Source organism: Serinus canaria, chromosome 18, assembly GCF_022539315.1.
Source record: "Serinus canaria isolate serCan28SL12 chromosome 18, serCan2020, whole genome shotgun sequence".
NCBI lineage: Eukaryota > Metazoa > Chordata > Aves > Passeriformes > Fringillidae > Serinus > Serinus canaria.
Genome location: NC_066331.1, coordinates 5,513,568 through 5,531,306, shown reverse-complemented (window position 1 = coordinate 5,531,306; position 17,739 = coordinate 5,513,568). Strand labels below are relative to the sequence as shown.

General features: G+C 38.6%; 1 protein-coding gene across 6 annotated transcripts in view; it reads right to left on the bottom strand.

Annotated features, from left to right (window-relative positions):
* SPAG9 (sperm associated antigen 9) overlaps positions 1-17,739 on the bottom strand; it is a 59,883-nt gene that overhangs the window by 26,306 nt on the left and 15,838 nt on the right. For all 6 annotated transcript variants that reach the window (XM_050981240.1, XM_030231064.2, XM_050981241.1 and 3 more), the window contains 5 exons: positions 15,998-16,068; positions 9,778-9,872; positions 5,075-5,228; positions 772-982; positions 178-277 (listed from right to left, as the gene is read on the bottom strand). In XM_050981240.1, the coding sequence (XP_050837197.1) occupies positions 178-277; positions 772-982; positions 5,075-5,228; positions 9,778-9,872; positions 15,998-16,068 (631 nt within the window). The remainder of the gene's footprint in view (positions 1-177; positions 278-771; positions 983-5,074; positions 5,229-9,777; positions 9,873-15,997; positions 16,069-17,739) is intronic.

The window sequence follows — 17,739 nt, the reverse complement described above, 5'->3', positions numbered from 1 at the left end:
CTCTTCTTACGCCCTTTAGATTCACCTGTATGATAATTCATAAAATTATCATACAGGATAATTTTATCCTTCTCATCACAAAAATTAAAGACAAGAAAAGGAAAATCCCCATACACAGCATCTTTAAATAACCTTCTAAAATTTGTCTTCTTCCTCAAATCACAACACACAACTTACCTAGACCCCTTATATCCACTGAGATCTTTATCCATATCCAACTCTGGAGTTGACTCAATAATTGCCTGAACTTCAGATTTTTCTTCATTTTCATTTCCCCCTGGGGCAAAGCAAGTGGTACATGCCCATAAACAAAATCATCATGACATATTAACTACATGTAGTAGTTCCTAATCAATCACTAACTTCAGATACTTCTGTACAGACTTATCAAAATAATTAAATTAAAAGACCCACATATTTTGATACTCTAGTGCAGACACTGGAATTTCTAGGTCTCTCCCAAATTTTATGCAAGCCATCCAACAGCACTTATTTCTTACTACTTCTGTAATTGAAACCAAGATGTCCAACACTTCACAACTCTTTGTGCCTTTTCTACTGCCAAAGAAATGTCTTAAATAATTCTGATTCTGAAGCAAAAAGGACTAAAGTCACCAATAAACAACAGACTTATCTCTGACCAATTCTCTGTACTCCTTAAAATATTGAGTAAAACCCCCGTTCTCATTTGTGGCATAACAAAAGACAATAATTAAGTGATCAAATATCAGGTCCATAGTAACCCTACATTAAGAAGTTAAAGCAGCTCACCAGTGCACACATTTCTTGTCTCTTGAGCTGCTTGTACTTCAATATTCTTGCTTACATCCAGCTTCTCATTTGACATGTCTGTGTCCTTTGCAAGCCCTTCAACATTTTCCTTTTGAGGGGTTTCAGCAGGCAGCACAGGAACATCTGAAGCAGCTGTGGATACTGGCGTAGTACATTTGGAGCCTGCTTGGCTAACATCAGAGAGCTCATCCTAGAATTGCACCATTACCAGTAAAAAATGAACATAAAGTGTTACTAGAAGAGTTGGGCATATAAACTAAGGAACAGACAAAAAAAAATCACTGTATTTTACTGAAAATTATGCAAATGCAAAGACAAATGAATAAAAATAATATTTTAAGCCAGTACAGTCATCTTTAGCCTATGACTGTTTCACTCTTGTTAAGGCAATTATAATTACATTAAAATGCGTTTATTTTTAATAGCAATGTTTGATCTCAGCTGATAATTTTAGTCACTACTTTTCTGTGAAGGCTTCCAAAACACAAGCAGTGTTCTCATTCTAAGAGTCCTTCTAGCTGCACAATAAACTGCCTAATCTTCCCAAAGCTGTTATAAAAATCAATGGTTCTGAATACACATGGTACCTTAAAAAGCAGCCACTGAAGAACTGATGCAAATATGGATTTAACTAATATAAAACTGTAGTAATTCATAGCATCATAAGCACAATATGGGTTGGGAGGGACCTTAAAGATAATTTTGTTCCAACACCCTGTTGTGGGCAGGGACACTTTCTACTAGACCAGGTTGTTCCCAGCCTTGTCCAACCTGGCCTTGAACATTTCCATATTTGCAAGCACTTCACTCAAGTTTTATGTGCTTTCCAGTCTGAACTGGCTGAGACTGGGAATGGAACATAGAATTGTGATAACTACTTGTCCAGTTAGATTTCAGATCAACCAAGGAACATCAGTAAACAGCTCCTCCTCAGAAACTGATTCCTGGCAACAATTCACAGTGACACAATATCAAGACCGTAAGTATGACATTAATTACAGCCTTAATCCAGCTGCTGGACTCCAGACTGGGACCAGCACTCCGAGCTGCATCAAGCACTATGTGGGAGGGCAGAGTGGATTGGGTGTGACACAACCAGAGGCCACTAGCTGAATATACCAACAGCCCTTTTTCAGCTCTTCTCTCATCTCCTTCATTCATTTTACTGCCCATTCATGCCCAGACCCACATCAGACGTCTGATCTATGACTCAAGCAGCACATGACAGTGAACAACAGCCCACTGCAGAGAGGAAAACAAGTTTGCCTGATTAGGCCATTAGTTTCTTGGACACACCATTAGAGGAATCTAGTTGGGGAAAATAAAGATGAAACTTGAGGCTGCTGTATGCAAAATGGAGGCAGGATGGTAACATTTTATCAAAAGTTCTTGTAAAGTTTGTTTGGGAATCACAGGTGAAAGCAAGGTTCCTGGACAAGTCTGTGACATTTTTTAAAGAGAACGTGACTGAACTTGTCAAGAACAAAACAGGTTTAGATTTTGCAAAGCACAAATCACTGCATGCCTTTTTGAGGAAGAAATGAACTGAATTTTAAGGTTATTTAAAAAAAACACAGAAGAGACCTGCATGTAGATGTACACTGTTTCACTTGTACTTAGCATAAGATTCCTATAAGTTGTAACTTACAGATTTCTCCTTTTGGAACTTATTAAGGCAAAATTTTTATTTGTGTGGGGACAGGGAGGAAAGCATAAATAAATAAAGCTTGCATCCTGTAGCAACATCTCCACATTGAATTTGCAAGCCCTAGAAACAAAAATATAGCACTCATTGCCTATCAATTACTGACAGTTGTCATTGTTTTATCGTAAATTGCAAAATAATCAATTATTAATATTTGGTTTTCTGTCAAAAGTATTCAGAAATACAGACACCTCTAGAGGAATGAAAGAAAAGAAAAGAAAAAAACACTGCAATTTACCCAATTGCCTTCTGAATGGGTGAAGTTGAGGCATTGGCTAATGGTTCATACTCGAGTGAGCAGATACAGAAGGGAGGAAGTGGTGCCCCTTTACCAAGGGCAACCAGAGCTCACACAAACGAGAAATAAAACCTCAGCAGAGTTGCTGGCTCTGTTTAAACATTTCTACATCTTTGTATTCCGAGAGCATCCACTGACTGATGCAGCACAAACCGATCACTGACTTTCACACACAAAGCTCAAGGAAAATAGCTTGACAGCACAAGAAAAAACACGGAATAAAATGGTCCTTTTCCTAAGGGAATTTCAAATCACCCCATATATTTTATATTTTTGACTTTATGACCTATGGTATTTTTTTAGCTTACTCTTGGAAACCACACAGATTAAATTACAAATGTTTGTTCTAGAACTAAAGAAAAGCAAAAGTAATTTAATTAAATGACACTGAATTAATTGGAATATCTCAAAGACTAAACATCTGAAATTCAGCGCTGTGCTGACTTAGCAAAATTGACTTTTTTCATCATGTTGCCAAAAGACACCTCCTGGAAAAAAAAATAGTTTAAAAATTCAATAATTAAATCGGAACTCATCTGCAGTGCTGTGCAGGAATGAGTAGAAAAGAATGACTGGTACACAACTGTGTCTCATCTTACAATATCATCTGGCAATCTCACTATTGCACAAGCTACAGAATAACAGGTTTTTTCATCTCTGCCTATCTGCTCCCTATTTGCGATAGTTTTGGAGGAAACGCTGGCCATTAAGGAAAGGTTCAGGCATAAATGGAAGATAGATGCTAGAAAGCAGCAGAATCTTGTTTGTGCCTTGTACTGGATGCTAAAAATATTCAGAAGAAAAATATTAGAGAAAAAAATTTCAAATGCTGGTTTTGAGTTCAATATATCAGGTTATTCAACAGGTTCAATTCAGAAGTACTTTACATTCATAGCTACAAAGTAAAGATGTTGCTTTGGACTCAAGGTACTTATTCTGAATAAATAGATTAGAACAACTACAGTTTGTGCTACTTTGTGAATTCTCATTTTAGAGGTGCATTATTTTTAGAAGAATTATACCAAGAAGCCTATTTTGACAATATGGATTAGCCAATTTTCTGAGGGGAAAGATGGAATCAGAAGCTTTCCTTTCTTCCTCATCTCCATCTACTCCTAGTCATAACTCGTCTTTATTGTACGTAAATTATATTTCAGTCAGCTTTCCTAAAATCTGCCAATTCACTAATGTTAACAGCATAAAACAAAGGGAATTGGACATATTCAAGATCCAACCTCCTGATTAGAACTCTTTTTAAGTGAAAAATTTTTAGAAGCAAACTCACACTGTCACTTTGATATCCCTATAATTAACCACTACTTACTCTTCCCATTATCTTCTTACGACCTCCATGATAAATAAATGGGTTCCTATTACCTCCAAATAGTTTCTGTAGTTCTGATCAGTTAATATTCCTGTGCTAGGCAAGTATTAAGTTCATTTAAGAGGAAACTCCTCTCAGCTATATGCCTTTCCAAAAATAACAGTACATTTCAAAAAACTTCACAAAGAAATATATATTGGGAGGATTTACATATTCTGGAGTTCTTCACCCTGCAGATCTTCCTCCTGCTGTGCTGTGAGGGCACCCTAGACTGCCAGACTCATCCCACTCCAACACCACTCCCCATTCCTCCACTCCTGTAGATTGTTTTATTCCACCCTCTCACCCTTGGAACATAGAACAACTGCAGGAATTATAGCCAGGCTACAAGTAAGGGAAATCATGCTCACAGACTAATTTAGGTCATTCTCAGCTCTGTGGTCTACCTGCACCAGAGAGCTGGTAGTAGGCAGAGGCTGCAGGAAGAGCACTGCCCAGGTAGTAACCAAAGCTTTCCTTCTAAATCAGCATTAATAAAGCTAATTAGACAGTTCCTATTACCTAGTAACATATATAGTGTGGAAAAACAAGTTGGAACCTTTGGAAAGGGTCCTTTGTCAGAAAGAAAAGACCCACTACTGAGAACAAAAGGAGAACTAACCTATGTTATCACTTATTTGGAAAATGCCCCCAACACTTGGTTTCTTGTACAAAGAAAAGTTCCCTCAAAGTTCACAAGCGTGAGCAACATATTGGCTTATACAGAGATGTTTTAGGTGTTTACTTCCCCTCTTTCTATTTGGTATCTTTTTGGTTTCTTCCATCCTCCCAAAGATGTAAAAAAACAAACCAAAAAAAAACCAAACCAAAACAAAAAAAACCACAAACAAAACCCCTCCCTACCATCTGTTCAGGGAGTTTTTGCTGCCACACAAGGCAGTCTGGCTGCACTCACCTTGAGGCTGGTGTGGGACCGTGGTTGGCTCAGCTCATGGAATTTCCAGTGCTCTGCTGCAGGTGTTTCTGCCACGTCCCTCTGAGCCTCGGGCGTGAGGAGAGCATCTCCTGCAGGTAATGGGAAGATGCCCAGGGATATTGGACGCTCCTTCCTGTTGGAAAGACATGCAGGGTTCATCAGCCATTTCAGATGTCCCACAGCTTATTCTCCTGCGGCCTCTGAAATCAGCAGGGAAGTGGTGAAACTCCAGGTTCAAACATCCAGACACTGCTCCATTAAATGCGCAGTGCAGCACACTCAGACTATGTCACAGCACCCAATAATTCCTCACTTCACAACTGCCAAGTCAATTCCATGACTTTAAGTAGCAGTTATTGATTTACACTACAGCTAAAGTTTTATGAAAATGAAACACCTGTTCAATAGAAGTGTAAGACAAAAGTGTTTCCTTACTTCAGATTGAAAATAGTCTTCAGTGGCCACTATTAAAAATTCTATTTTGCACCTTTTTCTCCAAGATATAACCACAATTTCTACAACAGCAAACAGCTAAATCATCAACTGAAACATTTGCAAAATTGTAAACAATAAGCCTCAAGCAACTCTTCTTAAATCATTGGGTATTTTATTCCTGAAGATCACAGAAATGGATTTGCATAAGAAAAAGAACTGGGTCAGGGAATTACCAATGTTACAACTGGCTTAGCTAAAAATTGTGTAGTTTTACCCAAGATCAGTTCCAACACTCTACTTCACCCTAAAGCTGCACAAAAGCTTGTGCCAGCAAAGCAAATTATTTCATCCCAAATTTTCACTCCTTCACTCTTTCTACTTCCCTATGGCAAATACCATTTGGAAATTCCAAAGGGTTACGTAGTAACCCTCAAAAGAAACAAAAAATCCCCACTCAGTAGTGTGCTCAGTGAACAAAAGGATTCATTCTTCCTGCTAGCAAGAGACAAAACCATTGTGCACAATGCCATTCATAGGATACTGTGGCCAGCCCTGAAAAGGAAAAATATCAGCCAGGCCTAGAACTGAGATAAGCAAAGTGTTTGTTCAGGCAAAACAATGTAATGCAGGAAAAAATTACTATAATCAACTAGCACAGCTTTAAGCGTAGTAGACGGAGAAGATAAAAGTGTGCACACATGATGGCATAGTGTTCACATTTTAGCAGTATAAAAAGTCAAGACACAACCACATGTGCTTTCTTCCACAAGGCCCTTCACAGATTAAAACATAACCTAGGCAGAATTAGTATCTTCATATAAAATACATACAAATATATGGCAAGGTGTGCTGAAAAGCAAAAGCTAAGCATTTTCGGACAGATTTTTGATTTTGTTTATTTACTTTGAAGAAAAGTCAGTGAAGAAGGGATTTTATTTACCAATTAATCAGTAAACTCCCTTTGGTAAATTTCACATTGTTAAAATCACAATGTTCAAACAGCAAACAATTTGAACTGGCATGAACCTTTCCAGTCCAGGTGTACAAAGACACTCCTTGTCATAAAAACCTTTGTACCTAATCCTCACATTGGACCTATTCTATTTTATTTTTATGTTCTTTCAGAAATATTAGTCCAAATTAAGTCATTAATTGTGCAGTAGCTTAACACAAAGCAGGCAACAAGGTAAGTAAAGCAAAATCAGTCTGGGTTACAAAATTCAAAACATCAGACAATGTTCCAGCATCTGCAACTGCTGGAATGAGAAACCCCACAGTGGATTCCAAGATTTCCCACTATTGTAACAGGTCCTGCTTTGCTTTCGATTTCCCACAAGTCTCGGGCATGTGAGAAACAAAAGACAGGCCACAGAAGCTGAGATTATGTCAAAAGAAGGGCTGAGACCATTTCAGTGGATAAGAAGTGCAGGAACAAAAAGGAGGTAGAAAAGCTGCCCTTCAGTGGTTGATAGAGCTGCATTGTGAGAGGCCTGGCCTAACACAGAGGGTTCAGCACATTTCCATATTGTAGGACATGCCACAAAGCTGATCTGCTTTGCAATCCTCAAAAAAAAAAGTTTAAGCAGTTTACACCTGGCATCACTTTTTTTTCCAGATTAGTTTGAAAAAACCTTTATAATAAACATATTTTGATGTGTTAGAACAGAGGTCAGGTGCATTGCAAGGCTGTACAGTAAATGAAGTTTGCAAAAGAGGCTGTTTTGGAAATGAAGCTTATTATGTGAGTGTCTGCATTAAAAGAAATTATCCAATTAGACTGAAGCAATTCCGATTTATTTCACTGCTTGTTAAGCAGAAAGCAGAGAACCTCTTCTGCCTCCCCAGTGCACAAAAAAATAAATATCTGAAAATGCCAGAGTGAACAGAATGGAAACTCGTATTTTAAAAGCCTAAACTAATAAGTGATGCACTGAAGCATTGCAGGAGCCTTCAGAACATTTAGATGCTCAGTTCTAAAATCTGACTAGTGCTTAAAAGTACAAAAAATTCTTCTACAATTACATTCCTTCATCCTGTATTTTTATCTCTTTTTTAAAATTAATAAAGACTAAGAAAGTGAATTTTAATTAATGTAATTCCTAAAGCAAATTAGAAGGGCAGGAAAAAACATAGCTTCCCCAAACCTCTCAAATCCATTAAATATTTCAGGGGAGCAAAAGCACATTAGAAAAAATAAAAAATCTATTGCTCAAACCATCTGACTTATTTAAAACTTAAAAGTAACTTGTAAGTTACTGAATATGAAGTTCTGTTTTAGTTTTGTTTGGTTTTAGAGTTGGGAAATATTTATTCTGGATTTGGGTTTCTCACCCTTTTAAACAAACACAGCCTTACTAACTGGGTCAATCTATAGAGTTTCAATTGAAATTTCTTTTATTTCCTCATATTTAATTTTTTTTCAATTTTGTATCTGCTATTGGTATAAATTGGCTTTTTTTCAATCTATTGATTGCTTTTAATTTTTGGATCAACACTTCTGTGCTCACAGACCCAAGTTAAAAGCATACTACCATACAAAATCTACATGCACCAAGTACTAAGGAGGAAAAAGTCACATTAGTGATTTCACAACATTAGTGTTCAGAGAACACTAATTTCCAGCATTTTTCCCATTTAAAATAAAATTTACCATTAAATTTATAACCACAGGTAAAACATGTCAAGTTTTCAGGCCAGAAAGCTGCATTTCAAAAATCTTCCATCTGTAATTATAGTATTAAAAGATGCCAAGGCTACATTTGGCCACAATATTCTAAAGCATTTCTGTCTGCTACTGCTCCAGGCACATAGGACAAACAGAACATAACCTGAGCCAGGGGGACAGACAGCTGGCAACTTGCCATACAAGTACTGAAACAGAGGAGAGGGCAACATTTGGCTGAACAATAGTGAATACACTTTAAGAGCGCTAATGCTTAAATAATGAAAGATTTTTTTTCCCCCCACCAACCAATAATCAGATTTCTTGAAAATAACATGATCAATTAATTACTGTGGTTTTAATATCAATTAACTGATCTTACATAAGCCTTTTTATTAAAACAGGTGCAGTTTAATAGTAGAAAGCTTTGGACTGCATACATTTATGCTATACAAGATCAGCCAAGTACCTGACAATACAATGAACGTGAGCTTTATCCCTGACATTAACACTGCAGCTTTTGCAGCAGGTTATAATAAACTGATGCTAAAGCTTTGCACAGAAAAGATACATACAGCAACCTTAAATAAAAGGCAATGATAAAAAATAGATTGTATCTCCATATATAGACACATTTACAACAAAACCTGACATTTATACATAATTTACTTCTCTAATTTGTCCCTGTTTGAAAAAGCAGGAGAACAGAAAGCAGGGGAGCAGTGAAAGCACACAAAGACAGGGTTCAGTGGGTTGGAGTACCTGAGGATCCTCGGGAGGTTCTGCGTCAGAGCTGGCACCCCAGTGGAAATGGAAAAGTGCACAAGCAGCAGAACAGAAAGCGACACCAGGATGGCTGAGTTAATGACCACCGCCCCGCCAACGAAGCCAAACACAAACAGCAGCATGCAGCCCGGATTCATGGCGCTGCGCTGGCATGGTGGAATGCCGGCTCCAAGAAGGCTACGCAGGGGCCAAGGGGGGATCTTTGTAGGAATAGTCTGTCATTCGGCCGCCACCACAAAAACAATGCCATCAGCAGCAGCAGCAGCAGCATTCCACTCTTCTGCAGCAGCTCCAAAGTAATGACATCACCACCCTCCTCCCCCTTGCCGCTCCTCGCAGCATCAATGCAGTAGCGCAGAAGCACAGCCAGCCCGAGAGTGCTTCTCCCTCCTTCCACCAAGGGTTCATAGATTCCAAAGCTCCCAAATCTGCATAATCTATTCCCAGCAAGCCCTGAGGACAAGCAGGTACCATGCATGCACACAAAGACGCAGCTAGACCGCGGCCATGCTGGGACAGTCACTGACATTTTCCCTGCCTGCCCCAACACAAACACCCCATAAAGCTCAAATTGTTTAAGGCTAATTAATCTATGAAGTATATCTCAACGCTTGGCCACACAACAGCAAAAGCCTCTTTCTACTGATTTCTACGCTGTTCTCTTACCACATTCCAATCATACAACAAATCTTTCTGATTCAGCCGAACTGTTGTTGTAGGATTAAAGAACAAAGTCTTGCAAACACAAATGAACTGAATTTTTTTTCTCATTTCAGGGTGAGAGCAATAAATAGCTTACCTAATTCTACTATGTGTTGTGGATTCTAGCTGATCTCCCCCTGTTAGCTGATGAAGTTTGGTTCTTTCCAAGTGCTCCATATAATTGTGTATCATCTGTTTAAAAGGACAGAAATAGTAAGAAATATTTAGTAACATTTACTTGTACTACAACTGTATAGTTCTTGACCAATATATTCTCCCCCTGTAATGCTAAATAGTACAAGCATTTAGAGATATTAAAGAAATAAAGAAAGAAGAAAAATTAGACAGAGTGTAAAACCACAAACCAGAAGAGAAGTCCATAATAAATTAAAAATATTAGAGAACTTCCTTGTACATTCATGTACAGGAAACATCCTAAGGGTAAAGAAAGTGCATGCAATATTTCAAACATGAGTTTGGAAAAGAATTACCATTTTGGAGTCTGAAACCTCCAAATCCATTTTGGAGTCTGAGACCTCTATGTCCAACAGATATTAGCATTTTTTACATTATGCATAATAGGCACGATAGGCCTAATTGCAAAGTACTGTGAAGGTCAGACAATATGCTCCTCAAATTTTAAAGACTCTGAATCCACAGGCTAATAATCAGATTATTTCTGTAGGCAGAAATATGAAGTCCCCGCTTCTTTTTTCTTCTAAAATACAAACTTAAGCTTTCTGTATTTTCTACAAGGGAAGTTTGGTTTTAAATTATCTAGGCTGACATCTCATTAAAAGGACAGAGTGGCTGTGGATTTTTAGCACTCAAGACGAGTTCTGTCTGCTCTTTCTTTCTCACAAATGACAAGCACAGGCCAACATGGTATTCCTACAGTCATGACTTGTTTAATGAGCCCCAACTCTCATGGCCAAAGGATGCTGCTCTCAGCATGTAACTGATCCAGGACACGCATGGGAAGAAGGATGAGGTATCACTGCATCATTCCAAGGGCTTCATTTGGACACACATCTCTGAACTTAAAACTGGGAAAGCCTGAGAAGCCTATGCACAATTTGGTATTTTTAGCACTTCCAAGGTTCACATTCACAGATGAATAGGGCTCTAAGAACAATAAAGGAAGAAAAATCACAGGTGTACTGAAGAGGAATTTAATGTACTTTTTTTTCCTGAGACATATTCAGGTCACATCTTAACAGCTTCCTCTAGGAAAACACGCAAACAAGCAGACTATTCTTCAAAGCTGTAATTTCTTCTGCTATTCTACAGAGGGTACACAAACACTTCAGACTAGTGATTTTCCAGGCATTTGTACAACCAGTTTATATAAAGTTTTCTTTTGGGGCAGCTGCACACATGAGCTGCACCCATGAGTACAGAACTCAGCAGGACCTGGAAACCTACATTTACAAGTTACTCTCAAGACAGGTTTGATGTATCCAAGTTTAACCTTCAGATGCCACCAACTTCTGCTAGTTTCAGCTTCTCCTCAAATGCCATTTGCCAGCATTAGCTACACAGGAATAAATATTCTTAGTTTCAGATTTTTCTGATCAAACAAACTGGCTTAAGACATCCTGACTGATGGATATTCTACAAATCAGTAACTTATGTTAAGTGATGGTTACATACAGATGTTGGTTTTTCCAGCATTCACCTGAACTAATAAATATAATTCAGACCAGAACAAAATATCATGCTATTTTCAGAGAAACATTATATAATATACTTGGACTGCTGTCAAAAGCTTAAACATTTATCCTCCAACAAAAAGCAGTTTTTCACCAGCCCATCCCATTTGTTTTCCGGTTTTTAATGCTTGCTCACACACAGAGACAAACAAAAGGCACAAAAGGACTGAAAGCTCCACCTTCAACCATGCACATTTGTTTTTTTCCATTTTAACCAAGCAGCCAGAAATAGGTGTTCTGCTTGTTCCTTTGCATAGTTTAACACAAATTAATTATAAGGCAGCTAGTTAAGGAATTTGGGGGGCGAGGGGGGGAGGGAGAATGATCCCCAAGAGTGTATAACTTTGAAATGCACATTAGACTATCCCACATTCTGTTCATATATTCCCTCATCACAGGAGGAAGATGTTACTGACCTGCCTACAAAAACTCCCATTTTCAGTACACCAATTGGTTTCTCAAAGTTAAATTTTAAATAGAACAACTGCTGTGTTTTCAGACAGTGAACAGAAGATGAGTGTCTAGTACCTCTCCAAGGAACTACTAACACATAGGAAAAAAATAATAGGGTTAGTAAAACACACACAACTTTCATGTTTTGCAAAGGACATGGTTTTAACCTACTCTCTCCTCTCAGTCTGTTCTTTTGTTTACCAAAATGTCTCATCACGTTTATTATCAACAGAGGCTGGAGGGCAAGTCAATTTAAAGGACTGTTCAGTTTCTATTGTTCTGCAGCTGAAAATGAAGCTGATAATAAAACTTGCAAATCTGTAGATCACATACTTGAGCACAATGCATATAAGCTATAGGAACCAAAAAATAAAATTAAAACCAGAATGTGCAGTGATGCATGGCAACTGAAGATTCACAGAATCATAAGGTTCTATGTGCATGGGCTATACAGCAATTTCTCCACAGATCCAGGCTATATGCGCCTGTGGTGTCCAAAAATTCACAACAGTAGTACCATCATGTAAAGCCCACTATCTGCCTCAACCAGGGTCCCAAGGATAAGAGTTCACAATACTGGAACAGTGTCTTCAAGGAAAAGAGTTCCTAACCCTTCCTTCCCATGGGATGGGAGAGCTCCACAGCTGGTGCTGTAGAGTAATAAGAAATGGTGTGTGAATTCCCAACTTCCACAAACTTAATTTGAAGGTTAAAGTAATAAATACTGCAGCTTCTTTGCAGCTTCTTGAGAAGTAAGCCCACTCTAACTGCTCATCTGCAATAAAACTTTGAAGACTCACTCCAAAACCACTGGGATTTGAACCAGATGACACTCAAAAATCTTTTCAATCTAAACGACCCTCAAGCCTTGGCATATCCATGAAATGCCATTCTGATCCAAAAACCTGTAATGAATTAATGCACTAGAATTCTGAGGGCTCAAAATATGATTAGAAGTTCTGCTGTTTTGAGATTATTCCACCATTGAAATAAAAAGGTTTTATTATTACTGACAATTTTAAAATAGAGTTAAATGGATTGAATTGCTCTCCACTCAGCACGATTCTTACTGAAGTTATGCTGGTTGACTGATAAATAATTGACTGTGTCTACCCATCTTCAATACAAGGTGCAGTGAATATTTAGTCATCCATAACCTTTCACTATGGACAATTTGTTCTGCTGCCCATGAAGTCCACAAGTATTTTGAATGCAACCAGTTGTTCCTAGGAATACACATCACAAACACAGAGCACTTCATTCAGCATTGTTGCAATTGAACACATTGCTCAATTTTGATTAGCTTAGGAGATTAAAGGTAGACTCAGAACTTGGAAGAATTACCTTAGTTAACAGCAATTCACAGTTCAAGTGTTAATGATTTTAAGGCACATATACAAATCAACTACAGCATGCCTTTGAACAAATTACAGAGTGAACATGAAATCAATTCCCTTTGAATGCAATGTCTTCCCACCTCATAAAAGTACTCAGATTGGTTTCCTTATAGGGCACATGACAAGTCTTACAACTGCAGAAGTGTTACAAGGTTTTTCTACATCTTAAACTTCAGCACTCAGTAAAAGACAATGAACATCCTGGCACTCATTTCAATTTCTACCCTTACAAATAAAACCACTCCCAGTGCATACAAGCCTGGCACTTGTCACAAACAAATATGGATATGCCACGTTGGGGATGTTGTTACCTGCACCTTTGCCTTAATCAGGCTGAGAGCATCTCCTTTATACCTTCCTTGCTCTTTCGCACCTCCTTCCTTTTTGTGTCACTGCTTTAGCTCCCCCAGACAGGTTTTAGTAATTATTTGGCTGTCAGACCAGTCTCAGTGCTATAGACCCCACTGCTTATCCTGCAGATCCAATCAGGCTGGGCACAAGCAGGTCCTCCCTTTGGGAATGTGCACCCAATTGTGTGCATATAGATCTGTCTCTGTACCAAATAATCTATATTTATTGAGGTAACAGATATTTATAGAATTTCCTTGATTCAGTATCAAAGTCCTAAGCATACTTCCATGTAAGTACCTTTTTTTCCTTTCAGGGTTTGTGGTGAGTTTCACACCTAAGTAAAAGCACCATTCCCACTGGAAAGCTTGATGCATCTTTATCCACGCACAAGATGGTGTTGCTGGCAGATACATTAGTAGGTAAAGATGTTACATCCAGGTTTTATAGATCAAGCTGTTAATGCTCAGCATAAGGCTTTAGAAAAACTGCTTGCTTGAACTGATATCCAAAGTCTACTCTCACAGACAATGTGACAGCTGCCCATGCTTAACTATAATTGTAAACAGACAACTCCACTAGCCTTGTCTTCCTGTCCCCTGCCCAGGGACTTGCTAGAGATATGTTTATCCTAATGAACCTGACAAAGTCCATTCCCAATGCCAGAGCCAGGCTCACTGTTCTGTCACATTGTATCAGTGCAGAACACTGAGAAACTTCCATGGCCCAATTATGCTTCATTAAACTAAGCCCATATTCTGTGTGTCAGGGAAAGATATTGAACCACCTCAGCCTAGTGTTTCCCAAAGGAGAAAAAGAATAACTTCCTTAAATAGAGCAAAAAGAGGTTTAGTTTGGAAACCTGTGCAGAGAGAGGCCACAGGTATTAGTCAATTCTCCAGGAGATCTCAAGTATTGCTTTGCCTCAGTTTCCCAAATGAGTAATAAACATAAAAGCCTTAGCCAAGTCTTTAAAAAGCCAGTGTCATAGTTATAAAGTTATGTTCTTTAGCTCTGCAGGAAAAAGAAAGTAAGATCCTTTACCTCCTACTCACCAGGCAAAACCACTCTGAATGGTTTGCTCTGAAAGAGGCATCAGCAGCAGTGCATCATCCCAGCAGCAAAGGCAAAAAAGCCCCTCACAGCTATAAAGAGCAGACAGGCCTACTTTTATCCAGGAATGAAAACAAGCCAGATTCTATTAAACAGACCAGATACAAGAGGCAATTGACAGAATTCCTTTCTAATACAAAGAGCAAAGACTTGAAGACTTTAATGTTAGACCACCATAAACCATTCTGCTTTCCAGCACACTGCCCTTGGCTGTATAATTGCTTCCTTCATCTAGTCCTTCACAGTCAGAGAAAGATGGAAACAAGATTTTGCATAGTTAGGTTCCAGAAGTTCCACCTCAGGAACTCCAGCACACTGTTTTGTCACTCATCTCATCTGAGTATTAGAGCAGAGCATGATCAGCACAAGATCAAAACCCACTGCAAGCACAGGAAAGACAAGGAACCAGAGCACAGAAGTCACAACATGTTCAGGCCATTCCAGCCATTCTGTTCTGACCAAATATTTTACTCTCTTCACTACCCACTACACCCCACCTTCCAATCTGACATCTCAACTGCTCAGGTTCTTATAGCCTAATCCATTTAAAATCAAGCCAGTTAGCCCAAGTCTTAGTGGGAAGGAGGCTTAATGGGATATCCTGCACTCACACCAAGCAGCCTACCACCCTCTCCAGAGAGCAGCAAGACAGACACTGATTTAACAAGAAGGGTGATGGAGGGTAAAGCCTGTCCCCAGAGCTCTCCCCACCCAGGGCAGCCCTGCTATCTCTGCAGCTGCAGACACTTCATTGCTGGGCAGGTTGGTGCTGGAACTGCAATGCAGACCCTGTCTCTGGCAGGTTGAGCTCCAAGGAGAACTCCCAGCTCTCACCATAACACACACACTGTGGAGAGGAATTGATTCAGCTCTCTGCTTCACATCTCTGCTAGAACTCACCAAGGTGACTAGCTTCAGTAGGTCTTGGTCCATTAGGATTGAAAATGGGTGACTTTCCCTGGGATGCTGAGCCAACACCTTTGCTAGGCAGTAAACTCCAGCAAAGGCAGCCACAAACAGGGAGGGCTGAAAGGTAGGTATTGTGAAGGACATGGATCAGGTCAGTAGTTGGAAGAGAAAGACATCCAACTAAAATGACAGATGCGTAATCAAACATTGAGAAATAGTCACTCAGATGTGAATGAGAAAAACTACATCACCAAATGAAGCCTGGTTACAACTCAGTGTACAAACCAAAATGTTCAATATTTTTTCCAATTGCTCACAAGACAAGGTTTTCCACGGATATACATTTTTACAGATACACAAAAATCACCTTGATGCAACAACCTACCTCTGTATGTCTTGAATGAAGTGCATTGTATTCCTTCTTGAGTTCTGCCTCCCGCTCCTCAAGTCTGCTAACTGGAAGAAAAAATAAAATAATTAAAATTAAATCCAGAGTTCTAGTAAGTGAGACTGACTTGCCTGGGACTAAGCAAACAGATCAAAGTATTCCTAGAAGTGAATAGCACAAAGCAGGATAAAAAGTACGTCAGTGTTTATGTTTTTAAGGTCTTATCACTGAGCTTTCTAAGTCATCAACAGCACCACAATATTGCAATTTGCATTCCCCTAAAGAGCCCAAGTCCTATTTTCCCCTGCTGATTGCTAGGCCAGTGAGAGAGGATTTTTCTGTTCAAGGCCAGCTTACTGCTCACCCCAATCCAGATTGTTTCACAAGGAAACTGCAGAAGAGGCAGAAACCATGTCACTCAATCACAGATGAAACCATGTGCTCCAGCTAAGGTCCTAAATAAGTTCCCTAAAAAACATCCACACAATTTCCAGAGGTGTTTAACCAGGACAAACATAGGAAAGGTATCTGTTAAAACAGGTTCAAGCCCTATGTGGTACAGAAATTAAGGTTTCTGCTGGCATTCATTCACACTTCACTGAGCATTATGGAAATAAATTTAAAGAGAGAAAACATTTGAATACTTCTGTAGGTATTCCAAGAAATTAAAAATATATCTAGCAGATTTAGGAGAACTTTAAACAGTAAGTTCTTATTAGAGGGAGATGAAACCAACTGAGCAGCTCAGTTCATCTGTGCTGTGCTTCAGCTCAGATGAAACTGAGCAGAAACAAACTGATATCCTAATGCAATTAATTTGCAGGAAAAGTAACACAATTCAGAACCTTCTACACACAACTTATTCTGTCATTCAAAAACAAAACATTTTTGCTGCTTAGATGTGAATTGCATCTTTTTATTCAGGTATTTTTGAACACAATATTTATGTGACATAAGCACATGTATCTAATTGTGTAACTGAGCTTATTCTAGTTGCTATGTTTAAACATCCCTGGGAAAGTTCAAATTTATAGTTCCATGTTTCCAGAGAGCCACAGCCAGCCACACATTATCTGAAGACAAATGCCAAGACCTTCTCTGCTCTTTGCATACTTTTGTGTTGCCAGCTGGGTATCCTGAAAATTAATTCTTCATATATCATTTCTTTTTGATCTACATATCTGCATTTTGGCACAGTATTTCATCATATTTCAATGAAAAAAACTCTTTGCCCAAGTCAAATGCTGAAACCAACATATATAACTGTCTACTCACTCAGATCTGTATAAACATTCTGCACTACTGATCTAATCTTGCTCTTATAAGAACATTACGCTCCTTGATACAACCTTTTGCAGTCCACCTACAAATATATGGCCAAAATATTACATCAAGTAATATTTATACCATTGCCAGATCTAATGCTTCCATTTCTGCCCTGTTATCAAATGGAACAAAAGCTCTTTGGATCAAATAGCAGCAGGGGAGGCACAAGTATCTGTAACACAACATAGAGAAAAATGTATTTTACAGCACAATGTATGCATCAAAAAAATACATATTTATGCAATGCAGAACACTACTAAATAGAAGGGTTCCATTTGTTTTGAGGCACAAGGTGTTTTAAGTCTCCTTGAACATTTGAAGTGCAGTTTTATGGAAGCCTTTGGTAAGACATTACAGAAGCAAGAGTCAGAACTTATAATTAACAAAGCTGTGATGTGACAGACCATATTTTA